This window comes from Trachurus trachurus, assembly GCF_905171665.1.
Source record: "Trachurus trachurus genome assembly, chromosome: 11".
NCBI classification, from domain to species: domain Eukaryota; kingdom Metazoa; phylum Chordata; class Actinopteri; order Carangiformes; family Carangidae; genus Trachurus; species Trachurus trachurus.
In genome coordinates, this window is record NC_139904.1 from 2,221,490 (window position 1) to 2,235,000 (window position 13,511).

Consider the following 13,511-nt stretch of genomic DNA (forward strand, 5'->3'; position numbering starts at 1 on the left):
GTGCAATTAGAATTTTGGGTGAACTATCCCTTTAAATACAGGTGGTTAACTGTTAGTGTGTAGTAGTACTGTACCTGGAAGGCGAGGTCGTGGTACTGCTGCTTCTCGTTGGGGCCCAGCGCGTACCACCACTCCCCCAGGATCTTGCTGACGGTCCGGTTGTCCTGGTTGGGATGTCGCTGGTGCACCAGGGCCCGGTGCCGCTTGCTGAAGATCATGAAGGCGTTCATGGGACGGCGGATGTGGTCCTTCTCCCTCTGGTCGGTCGGAAGAGAGAGACACACGGGAGATGATCAGCTGAAAACATCCATCCTCTGACTAATCTGAGGTCAGCGTTGACAGGCGTTCACACACAGATACTGGTTTCAGTGAATCGGCATAAGGTTTTTATTGTTTGAAGCTCACAGGTGAAAATGACAAAATATTTTATCAGATGTGCCTTTCGTTTAGACAGCGACAGCATTTTGGGGGCTTAAAAATGCAAAAAAGTGATATCGCTCTCCAGAGTGGAAATCTTAAAAACGCTCCACCGTCGCGTTCCCATCTAAAGGGTAAAAATGAAAAAAAGTCCTGCTCTGATTGGCCCCGATCGGCTCCGAACTGCGCATTTAGGCGCGTGGACTTTGTGATGTGTTTCACACTGCCACCTAGCTGTCTGGCGTCCATATAACATTGGATTCCATAAACATTCCCCCCCAAAAAACGCTTGTCTAAACGCGGAATAGTAAGTGAGACTGCAACGCCACTTTTGCGTTTTCTGTTCAGATCGTTTCCGTGTAAAATGGAAATGGCATTTTGGGGGGCGAAAACGATATTTCCCCCCCAAAAAAATCGTTTTAAAGCAGAAGTAAGCGATGTTTTTGTGTTAATATAAGTCTTAAATAGTTATATCTTCGGACAGCAATCATTGGGTCGCGTCGTCAGGTATCCCAGCATGCTTTGCGCGGCAACGCCGACTCCCGACGGCGCCACCCAATGTTTTCTCAATGGGAGCGACACGACGCTCCGCGAATTGGTCGGAGATAGTGTGGCTGGGGCTTCAGTCAGGACTCGTCGGCCGTCGGGAGAGTAGACTCGTCGGGTACTCTGATTGGCTGTGTGCTAGCTATGGCGATTCTGATTGGCGGTGCCCTAAGCGAATCAGCGCGGTGTGTGGGAGGGACGGTAGTGACCACAGTAAACAAACTGTCCTAGCCTGTCCTACAGTAAAAATGGTATACAAAATAAAAAGAGGAGTAAAGCAATATATTAAGCAGCAATTTAAGCATCAAAGAAAATCAAACCCACATAGTTTGAAACAACGTTCAAAACACACACAGCTAGTGTCACAACTAAGCATATAAAGTCCGCTAGCTTAATGCTAATGTATAATGTAAAACACCATAGACGGGCTAACAGAAATTAGCATCGGCTATCGCCATTTCGCGGCAAACGAGCCACAGCAGTAAGCTGCTAAAAACTGTTTAGGCTTTAGCGCTGTTAAACGTGGCTGGTTAAATTCTTTTTGGGAGATTAATGTTGGTCTCATTGATGAAATTTAACAACTGTGGCAGTGGAATTAGTTTGTTTGAATGAAAAGTGAGCAGAGCTGCCCCTTGTCTGTATTGGTCTGTATTTCTATGGGGGAGTCCTCGCCACTCAGTCGCTCTGGTCGGCAGTCGGGGCAGTGTGTTTCACTTTTTCCTTTCTCCCGACGAGAGGCGACAGACTCGTCGGCCAAAGCCGTCGGCGTCTGGGCGCGTCGTGGCGGTGTGTTCCTGGCTTTATGTTTGGAGTTTGAATCCAGCAGAGAAGCTTTCTGTCTTCTTCTCTGTTTCTGGTGTTGATGTGTAGCAGCGTTACAGCGCCACACACAGGCCTGGTGGACGTACTACAGCGTTTAGAGTCCTTTTCAGCGAATCCGTGTGTACGCAGATATTTCTTGAAACGATGTCGTGTTCAAAAACTTTTTCAAAGCGAACAAAGAAAAGGATTGTGTGTTTTTAGTTGAAGCTCCGTCCGCCAGGTGGACTCACTCACCTTCCTGTCTCCGTCCTTGGGCAGGGCGCTCAGGGACTGCGTGCGTCTCTTCATGGGGCCTGTAGAGGGCGCCGGGTCGTTGGCCACGCCCGGGGAGAAGCTGCATTCACACAGAGAGGGAGAGACAGAAGAGAGAAGAGAGAGGAAAAGTGAAACTGAGGATCAATGAGACAGGGAAAGAAGGGAATTCCCTCTGTGGAGGATCAGATGAGGATCTAGATCCAGAACAGACTGTACAAACAAAAACTAAATCCAGCTCGTTAACTGTGATTTTCTTCTTTTTATTCTTTCTTTATCTTTTATTCACAGACACAGAAAACTAAAATAAAAACTGGAATCACCACCTCAGAGTCGCACGTGAATTATGAATAAATAGCCTCAAAACAAGTGGTTTTTGCATTTCCTGATATTTCTATTCCATCATATTCACAGTGAAGTTTACTGTTGACCTTATGGATATAAAAAGTAATTTATTATAATCAGTATTTTCCTCTATTATACAAAATCCGTTATTGTGAACAAATTCTTAAGTCACAGCGACGAAGGGGAGAGGATAGATCATATGTGGCATTTATGTTTAATATTTTGTACAATTAATAGAATGAAAATGATTTCTGTGCGGATTATTCTTTAATCTCATACTTCTTTAAATTTGCTTATATTTATGCAAATCGGTTTCACATTAACATATCTGCTGTGTAGTCTGAAAATTACTGAGAATATTTTGCATTAAATAATTATAAAAACGAACATATCTGCTGCGTTCTCTGTTTTTCTTCACTTCACTCTTTGTTTAAAGTTGAATAAAGTTGTTTTTTGAGGAAAAATAAAATAACGCAACAGTTTTTGAGTGGTGAGGAAACAAAAGGAGACGATGATGAATAATAAAATATAAATAAATCAGGGTTAACGTGGGTTAAAGTTTACGTGTTGTGGTTTTGAGTCGTTCAGTCCCTTGGATTCACCTGAGCTCCTCCCATCTCTCCTTTACTGTAACACCTGTATCTCCCTCTGACCCTGCTGGTCAGTGAAGGAACTGCAAGTGGGGCCACGATGCATTTACATAACAGCACGATTTGGGTGTAAAATGTACATTTGTTAAATAATAAAACTATAAATAAAGTTTTTTAATTAATTAATCACTGAAAACAAAACTTCTATTATTTTTTTCACTACTTGCATCACATTGTGAACTTGTTAACCCTCAAGCTTCCTTGTATAAATTATAATGACAAGGAAGCTAGATAGTTAATTTATGAATGGGGGTGGGAGTAAATAAGTTTTACCTCTTCCCATTTCTTTTCGGATATGAAAAATCAAATTATTTTCATTTTTTAAAAATATTTTTGTGTTGTCTTTGTAAAGTATTTATTTGTTATGGATGTGCATTACTGTATTATTTCTTATTTATTTTAACATGTCTGAAATAAACTGAAACTAACTAACTAACTAGGCTATCTGCACAAAAAACCTGAAGGAACAAGTGGAGAAAAAGAGGAGAGACAGGTGTTGGATCAACAGGTGATCGATCTCTCTCTCTCTTTCTCTTATAAAATATAACAAATATGAAAACCTATGAACTATAAATAAAAAGTTGTGTATTTACATTATTTGACCTTTGTGATGTTTTTCCACTTCCTGTCGTCTCTTTTCTATTCCCTCTGTTTCTCTTTGATCCTCTCAGACTCTTTTCTCCTTCTGTGTTTAGATGTTTATATCTTTATGTTCTTTCTTTCTTTCTTTCTTTCTTTCTTTCTTTCTTTCTTTCTTTCTTTCTTTCTTTCTTTCTCTCTCTTTACCTCTCTATCTTCTATCTTCCTCCTGAGTCGTGCTCTCTGCTCTCTCTCCTCTGAGAAACCGTGACAAAAAAAAAACTCCTTTTCAGAGTGTGAGGCTGCTGCAGACACACACACACACACACACACAGTCTGAACCTCTCTGCTGCTGCTGGAGAGACTGACCTCAGTGTCAACCAACATTTTCCTTTACAGACTAGTTCTGCTAAAGATTTCATATTTTATACAGTATTATATACATCAAACACACACACATATATAGAGAAAAGCCAACCTGAGACATGTGCGAGTTTGTGTGTTATAATCTGTGTGCATGTTTTACAGACGTTTACAGTTCGTGTGTGTGCAGCAGATAAGATACTAAGAGGAGCAGGAGGTTATAGTCGTGGGTGGATAATTTAAAACATGTTTATTATATCAGACTTTTCTTTTCTAAAAAAAAAAAAGTGTCATTATGATTGTAAAAACAAAGGAGGATAATTAGGAACTCACAATTTCCCTCCTTTTTCTTAGCTGGTCAAGCACTTGGTGTTGTGAAAAAAGTTAAATATCTGGGCCACATAACCAGAGAAGACCTACGTGATGATGATAAACTCTATTCACAGGCCAATATGCTCGCAAGGAAATTTAATGTGTCCACTCTTGCTGCTCTTTTAAAGGGATAGTTGAATATTTTGGTAAATTGGCCCATTGCCATAACCCCTATAGTCATAGCAGTAGGTTCGTTACCTTTAATTGTCGGTGCAAGCTATTTTTAGAACGGCGGAGCAGAGCCGTGAGCTGCTCAGAGCTACGCTACGGAGGCTCATTATGGGATTTCTTGGTTTCCCTCATCAAACTCATCAAATACACAATCCAACAACTCCACAACGCTCTGGTGGACAAGTTGTGACCTGCACATTCACCACGCTATGAGATAATAACACAACGTTACCACACAGAGTTGTTTTAGAGGGAAATTCATGCAAAACCACTGATGCGCGTTGCCTTCAGGGACAGTTTTTCATCAACAGTCTCTGTATTTCCCTCTAAAACAACTCTGTGTGGTAACGTTGTGTTATTATCTCATAGTGTGGTGAATGTGCAGGTCACAACTTGTCCACCAGAGCGTTGTGGAGTTGTTGGATTGTGTATTTGATGAGTTTGATGAGGGAAACCAAGAAATCCCATAATGAGCCTCCTCTGTAGCGTAGCTCTGAGCAGCTCGCGGCTCTGCTCCGCCGTTCTAAAAATAGCTTGCACCGACAATTAAAGGTAACGAACCTACTGCTATGACTATAGGGATTATGGCAATGGGCCAATTTGCCAAAAATCCCTATCCCTTTAAGAAACTACATGTATAGATTCATGTGTCGACTTAATCAGGCAATCTATCTATCTATCTATCTATCTATCTATCTATCTATCTATCTATCTATCTATCTATCTATCTATCTATCTATCTATCTATCTATCTATCTATCTATCATCTATCTATCTATCTATCTATCTATCTATCTATCTATCTATCTATCTATCTATCTATCTATCTATCTATCTATCTATCTATCTATCTATGCGTGTGTTTGTGTGTGTTTGCAGGCAGGTGGGAACAGAGAGAAAGAAAACGTCGTTGTTATTCTTGTCCACTGAGACGCCGACAGAAAACAGGTGTGAACCACTGCAACACAGAGAGAGAGAGAGAGAGAGAGAGAACTGAAGCATCTCTCTCTCTCTGTTTCTCTCTGTCTCTCTGAGCGATGGCGGCGGCGGCGGCGGCAGTGGCCCCCTTTGTGAGCACAGTGACCCTGAAACATTGAAAACCACACTACAAGCCAGACCAGACAGCCACGCAGCCGTCTGAGTCACTGTGAAAGAGCAGAGACACACACACACACACACACACACACACACACACACACACACACACACACACACACACACACACACACACACACACACACACACACACACACTGAGACTGAGAGAGTGGAATGAGCAAGCACAGACTGTACAGACACACACACACACACACACACACACACACACACACACACACTGATAGAAAAGAAGTTTGTTGTTGTTTCTTTCTGCAGGATCTTTATCAGTGTTGTGGCCCTGACCGGTTCTTATTACTTTTTTTAAATTTTATTCTAAAAGTCGTGATTTTTTAACAACTGAAACAAAACTGTCCCTTTAATGTGTCTGCTGCTCTCTCTCTCTCTCTCTCTCTCTCTCTCTTTCTCTCTTTCTCTCTCTCTTTCTCTCTCGTTTCTACTGACTCATACACGAAGTCACAGGAAGGAAACAAACACAAATGCAGCAAGCTTTTTCTGTTTTTTTTTAACTCAGCGTTTATCAAAGAAGCTGTGAGGTTTTTTTTTTTTAAAGACACAAAACGAGTTGAGTCGAAAGTTCAAACGAGACGTTTTTTTTTGTTTTGGTTTGTTTTGTTTTGATGCTTCTTTTTTTTAAATTACAGATTTACAGAAAGTTAAAGCAGAAGTGAGTGATATATTTGTGTTAATATAAGTCTTAAATAGTTATATCTTCCGACAGCAATCACTTACATAGAGTGTTTGGTCTGAAACACGGGTCTGTCAGTCCCTCTACTCTGCTCTGAGCCGAAGAGAAAACATTTATCGTATCCTACAGTTTTTATCCAATGAGGAGAGAGAACGGCATGCAGGGCTGTGTGTGCAGCCAAGGGACGCCGTGAATGTGGTGACGTAGCGACGAGGACTGTTATGGTGCGTTCAAGGAAACTCGTATTTTTCCGACCGTGAAGTGGTACCAGTTCGATCTGGTACGAGTTCACGGGTCAGAAGTTACGAGTGGCCGTTATAGTGACTTTCACCGGTAAAACAGGTCGGAAAAACACGAGTGGGTTGCCTGGAACGCTACAAAGTCGTAAGTCGTGACTTGAAGCTGTAATTTACGGTTTCAAAAGCCTGCCTGGAACGCAGCATTAGCGAAAACGACCGGACCACTTACTTCTGCTTTAAGTTTCCAAACAGGACGGAGAGTTATAATATGTTTTATTTCCTTTTGTTAAATGCTGCTGTCACGAACAAATTTCCCCTCGGGGATGAAATAAAGTAGAATCTAATCTAATCTAAACTGCAGTGACTTTCAATAAAAATAGATTAAACTGCACTGACTCTGTATAGATTCACTGTAAAATGCATGTAAATATTAACTATATAGATTGTTTATTGCTATAAAGAGGTATTTTTAATTCATATTTTATTATTATCATTATTCTATTAGTATATGTTTGTCTGGGGCACTGTAATTTAACAATTTCCCGTGGGGATTAACAAAATATTTTCTGATACAAATCAATGTGTAATACAACATTTTGTCTACACATTGATCTCAATTCAATCTGTTATTTATTTGTGTTTCTTTTTATTTTTATTCTCTTCTTGTCGTCTGCAGCCACAGCTGATCGACTCCCTGCTCTGTTCTGCTCTGAATTAATTAAAATCTTCTATAAGGAATAAATTAACTTTGCAGAAACAATCAATCAGAAAAAACACTTCACAAAGAGTCTTAACTGCTGAAGAATGAAATATATTGATATATTAATAATTGTGTGCACATAGAACATATTTGACTCCTTAGATAGAAGATAAAGGTGCTTTTTGTTGTGATAATATGATCTTTGTGTTGTACAGACGCCTTAAACTACATTTTGCACTTGCACTTTACATGGTATGCATCTTTTATATGTACTGTACTTTTTTCTTGGTGACTGTCCGTCAGCCTATCCATGGGGGCAAATTGTCCTTTTTTTATTCCATCTATTGTATCTGTTTATTGATTGTCTTATTAACAAAACTGTTGTCTATTGTCTTATTGTCCTAAGTGTTCCTGTTTGAGCTCTTGCAAATCCTTTTCCAATGTGGTCCCCTTCCACAAATGGCAAATAAACTGACTCTGACTCTGATTTTACCACCTTTTCCACCTTTTTTCACAATAAATGCTCAAGTGGAAAAAGGAAAAGAAAAGAAAAGAAAAAAACTTGTAAAAATGAGATAAATATAAAAATATAAGATCATCAGTGTATAATATGGCAGGGGTTCTCAACTAGTCTCACTCTGGGCTCCACATCTTCCCATGGTCATCAAGTCACGACCCACTTTTATAGAATTCAAACCAAGATTTTTTTTTTAAAGCCTTTAAAAACTCATTTAGCTCTTTATTGAGCAAAGTGCATTTCAGAGCACATGAATGAAACTGAGGAGGAGCATGACAACTGCATGTACGGAAGTGAATAAAAAAAATGCACAAAATGGAGACCAACAAAATGATATATTTGACTTCTAATGCATCTCTGCATTCAGAGCATGTTCACTAAAGTGAATAAATATCAAATTGCACAAAATAAAGACCCACAAAACAAAACAAGATTCACTGCATTCAGGCCACATTAATAAGAAACTGATATCTTTGCATTCAGAGCAAATGGAGCAAATAATAAGAAACTGAGGAGGAGCATTACAACTGCATGTGTTCACGTGTCTCATGTGCCTTTCAAAATAAGTTATTTTTCAAAATGAAAGACATGTCCAACATCAGATGTGCATTAAATATTATTTACTTTTTTGACCAGCTGTCCGTGACCCATCCAGAACGGGTCCGCGACCCACTTTTGGGTCCCGACCCACCAGTTGAGAACCACTGTAATATGGTATATACTGTATATGGTATAAACATATAAACACTGTTCTTACGGGTCGTCAGTGTCGCTCTCCGTCTCGCTGTCGGCCCCGCCCCTGTCTGCAGGAGGATTGTCGTTGGTCGGGGGAGGGCAGGACGGCGAGCCCCTCTCCAGGTCTGGAGGTCCGGACCGCCCCTCACTCACCAGGGCCACGCCGCACCGAGGCTCTGGACAAAGAAAGAAAAAAAATAATAATAATAATTTTATTTATATAGCACTTTTCAAGCAAATACACAAAGTGCTTTACAGATAAAACATCACAGAAAAAGAACAAAAACAGAAAAACCCATGCAAACCCCCCTCCCTCTGAGGTCACATGACCCACAATCAATCAAAAATAGCCCATAGTCAACAGCAGTGCACCCACCAAAACAGTAAAAGCACGGATTCACAAAGGTACAATACAAATGATTTTATAAATAAGTAAGTAAAATGCGCTTGCAGTACGGATAAAATGTTAGAATAATTAAACAAGAACAGGAAACAGTTAAGAAAGAGTATGCCAACCTATAAAAGGTTGCATATAGAAAAGAAAAGAAAAGAAAAGAAAAGAAAAGACAGAAAAGTCTGTTAGTGACGAGTGAGTGGAGGTTTGCACGTGTGCACGCGGCCGTGCAGCCGGGTGGTGATGAGTCAGAGTGGGAGGTGTGATGATGAGCAGCTCTGATTATTACAGATACTATAATGTCAGGACGTGTTGCTGCGGCGACGTGAATGCACTTCACTTCACTGGTACAGGAAGTGTCTCCTCGGGGGGTTTCTGTGACTTCACGTTACAGAAGCAGTTTGACATTAAAGCCAATCATAATTATCATTATAATTATTATTATTATCATCATTCCTCCTCTGGTGAAAACCTTTAAGACTTTCAATTGAAACATGTGGTCACAAAGTGATTTAAGAGGAAGAAGCATGAACACTGAGCGCTTTCTATTTTACTCTGTGAATTATGCAACAGGTAGAAACCAATAAAATAGTTTTTAAAAATGAAAAGAGTCAAGTAATTCTTATATTTATCGAGGTTTTATACTGCATTTGTCTTAAAAACTCACTTTTATAATGTAATTTATGGTTTTAAATATCATTGGTCACAGAATTTTACCTTTATTTTACTATTCATGAGTTTTTGTGAGCTGTTTTCTCTTTTGTTTTCATTATATTGTCTGTTCAAACACTTTGTAACTATGTCAAGAAAGCTGCAATATAAATACAGTTTTTTATTTATTATTATCATTATTATTTAATATTCATTGCTGCTGTTCAGTAAGTACTCTGTCCTTCCAGATTCTCCTCACCAGCATTACATATAATAGAAGCTTATATTATATATTATATAAACACTGTTGCCCATAAAGTTGGAATAAAATATATTTTTTACCTTTTCTCATGAAATGATTGTGAGGATGTGATTTATTCTTGAGAGATAAAGTTTATTATGTTGGACTCAGTATGTGATCATTGCATCATTCAAAGAGGAATGTGTCTGAAAACTAAATTATTCCAACTTCATAGGCAACAGTGTGTGCCTATAATAAATAAATAAATACATTAATTAATTCAATTATTTTCTCTCCTCTGTTTTCTGAACATACTGATCATTTGATCCATCGATTAACCTCCAGTTATTTCACAAACACCAATAATTTACTGTCTCCATTCGCTCTTTAAAGGGATAGTATCATTTTTTTAAAGTGGGGTTGTATGATCTACAAATAGCCCCCAAGTACTTTAATTGCAGTAGAAGACTCTCTGCACTCCTCCCGTTAGCAACGCCAGCCCATAATAGCCCTGCCCAGAGATTTACAACATACAGTGTTGTGAATGGACCCAAAGAAACGGCCTATTTTCACGGCCTAAAAGAGGTTTTACCTGAAGAAAAAACACAGTTCCATTGTTCGCTATAATATAATTTTTTCCAGCCCTTCAAAGTGCAGGAAAAACACAGTTTTTATTTGGACCTAACCAACTCACGTATCCCTCCGCCCAGGGTTAGCGCCCGCCGATCAGCAGTTGGTTAGGTCCAAATAAAAACTGTGTTTTTCCTGCACTTTGAAGGGCTGGAAAAAATTATATTATAGAGAACAATGGAACTGTGTATTTTTTTTCAGGTAAAACCTCTTTTAAGCCGTGAAAATAGGCCGTTTCTTTGGGTCTGTTCACAACAATGTATGTTGTAAATCTCTGGGCAGGGCTATTATGGGCTGGCGTTGCTAACGGGAGGAGTGCAGAGAGTCTTCTACTGCAATTAAAGTACTTAGGGGCTATTTGTAGATCATACAACCCCACTTTAAAAAAAATGATACTATCCCTTTAAAGACATAAATAACTCCCAATAATATTCAGCTTCTAAAAAAAAAAGAAACAACGACTCAGAGACTAAAACACGTCGTCCCTCTCCCTCCCTCCCTCCCTCCCTCCCTCCCTCCTTCCTCAGATTCAGTTTGGAGATTACACCGTCTTGTTCCCACCAGTCAGAATAAAATTTAGCACTCGAGTCAATAAACAGTGTTATCAACAGTGTTACTGGAACTGGATCGGTGTAAACACCAACTGTGCCTCCGCCGCCGCCGACTCTGAATCGCAATTCAGTCGAAACTGTTTTGGGAAACACTCGCTCGGTCCGGCCAACGTTTGTACTGGAGCGTTTTTTGGCAGAGAAACGACAGCCATGATTATTTTTATTCATTCTCATTCACTTAAAAGGGAAAGTGTTCTCTACTCCGACTTTCAGACACAACTCTTTATAGATAGAAATATATACAGACCACTCCCAAAATGATCAGTTTCTCTGGTTTTTAGTATTTATAGTTATGTGTTTGAGTGAAATGAGCAGTTTTGTTTTATTCTATAAACTACTGACAGCATTTCTCCCAAAATTGAAATAAAAATATTGTAATTTAGAGCTTTTATTGGCAGAAAATGACAACTGGTCAAATGTTTTCAGACCTTGAATAATAATAAAGTAAAGAAAACATGTTCATATTCATTCTTAAACAACACAACATACATTAATTAATTAGTTAATTACGTGATAATGTCAAGAAATAACAAGTAATTGTGTCATAATGTCTAGAAATAGCCTAGAAATAACCATCAATTTCATAGTAATGTCGAGAAATATCTGCAAGAAATAACGGATTTGGTGGAGAAAAATTCTGGCCTTTCCCAAAAAAATCCTGTGTAATCTTTTGCCTTTTATGAAACTTTTATTGAAACTGACTGTTATTTCTGGGCTATTTCTAGACATTACTACACAATTAATTGTTATTTCTTGGCATTTTCACGTAATTACGGCCTGTAAATTAAAGGGTTACCAAATATTTTAACTCAGGAAGAGTTTATAAACCAGTTTTTGTGGGATAATAATGTCGATGTTTAATCCCAGCAGTGGTTTTTAATTATAATCTTCCTATAAAACCAGATGTGGTTCAGGTGACGACCTCATTAGTGTCTCATTAAGGAGAATGAGTTGTGTTTGTGTTCGTATTTAAAAAAGAAAAGAAAAGAGAAGAATGACTGTCATACATGTAGAGATGCTTTTAAGAAACATTTGTGAAAGTGGTCTCTTATTATTTTTGTATGTATGTGTGTGTGTGTGTGTGTGTGTGTGTGTGTGTGTGTGTGTGTGTGTGTGTGTGTGTGTGTGTGTGTGTGTGTGTGTGTTTAAATGTGTGTGCACAAGCTGTGAAATTAAAATCAGACTTGTGGGTAAAGAGTCGTGATGTGGTCACACTTCTTCTATATAAAAGGACACAAAGTCATTTCACAGGAAGAAGCATGAACACTGAGTGTATTTTGCAACAGGAAGAAACCAATAAAATACTTGTAAATGTAAAAAGTCAAGTAATTGTTATATTTATCAAGGATTTATCATGCTGCACTTGTACTCAGAGTGAATCTTAAAAACTCACTTTTATAATGTAATTTATGGTTTTAAATATCATTGTTCACAGAATTTTACTTTTGTTTTACTATTCATGAGTTGTGTTGCTTGTTTGTCACTGATTTCGCTTTTGTTTTCATTATATTTGTAACACTTTTTGTACACTTTGTAACTATGTTAAAAAAGCTGCAATATAAATAAGGTTTATTATTTATTATTATTACTATTTAATATTCATTGTAGCTGTTCAGTAAGTACTCGGTCCTTCCAGATTCTCCTCACCAGCATTACATATAATAGAAGCTTATATTATATATTATATATACACTGTTGGCCATAAAGAAAAGAAAAGAAGGACTGTCATACATGTAGAGATGCTTTTAAAGGGATAGTTCAACATTTTGCCCATTCCCATAATCCCTATAGTCATAGCAGTAGGTTCGTTACCTTTAATTGTCGGTGCAAGCTATTTTTAGAACAGCGGAGCAGAGCCGTGAGCTGCTCAGAGCTACGCTACGGAGGCTCATGGGATTTCTTGGTTCAAACTCATCAAATACACAATCCAACAACTCCACAACGCTCTGGTGGACAAGTTGTGACCTGCACATTCACCACGCTATGAGATAATAACACAACGTTACCACACAGAGTTGTTTTAGAGGTAAATACAGAGACTGCTTGCCGAAAAACTGCCCCCGAGAGGAACGCGAATCAGCCGTTCTGGATGAATTTCCCTCTAAAACAACTCTGTGTGGTAACGTTGTGTTATTATCTCATAGCGTGGTGAATGTGCAGCTCACAACTTGTCCACCAGAGCGTTGTGGAGTTGTTGGATTGTGTATTTGATGATTTTGATGAGGGAAACCAAGAAATCCCATAATGAGCCTCAGTAGCGTAGCTCTGAGCAGCTCACGGCTCTGCTCCGCCGTTCTAAGAATAGCTTGCACCGACAATTAAAGGTAACGAACCTACTGCTATGACTATAGGGATTATGGCAATGGGCCAATTTGCCAAAATGTTGAACTAGCTATCCCTTTAAGAAACATTTGTGAAAGTGGTCTCTTATTTTTCTATGTATATGTGTGTGTGTGTGTGTGTGTGTGTGTGT

General features: G+C 38.8%; 1 protein-coding gene across 3 annotated transcripts in view; it reads right to left on the reverse strand.

Moving 5' to 3' along the window:
• Window positions 1-13,511, reverse strand: part of cica (capicua transcriptional repressor a) — a 75,873-nt gene that overhangs the window by 33,012 nt on the left and 29,350 nt on the right. For all 3 annotated transcript variants that reach the window (XM_083982129.1, XM_083982128.1, XM_083982127.1), the window contains exons 5-7: window positions 8,534-8,687; window positions 2,020-2,119; window positions 75-257 (exon numbers count right to left, since the gene is read on the reverse strand). In XM_083982129.1, the coding sequence (XP_083838255.1) occupies window positions 75-257; window positions 2,020-2,119; window positions 8,534-8,687 (437 nt within the window). The remainder of the gene's footprint in view (window positions 1-74; window positions 258-2,019; window positions 2,120-8,533; window positions 8,688-13,511) is intronic.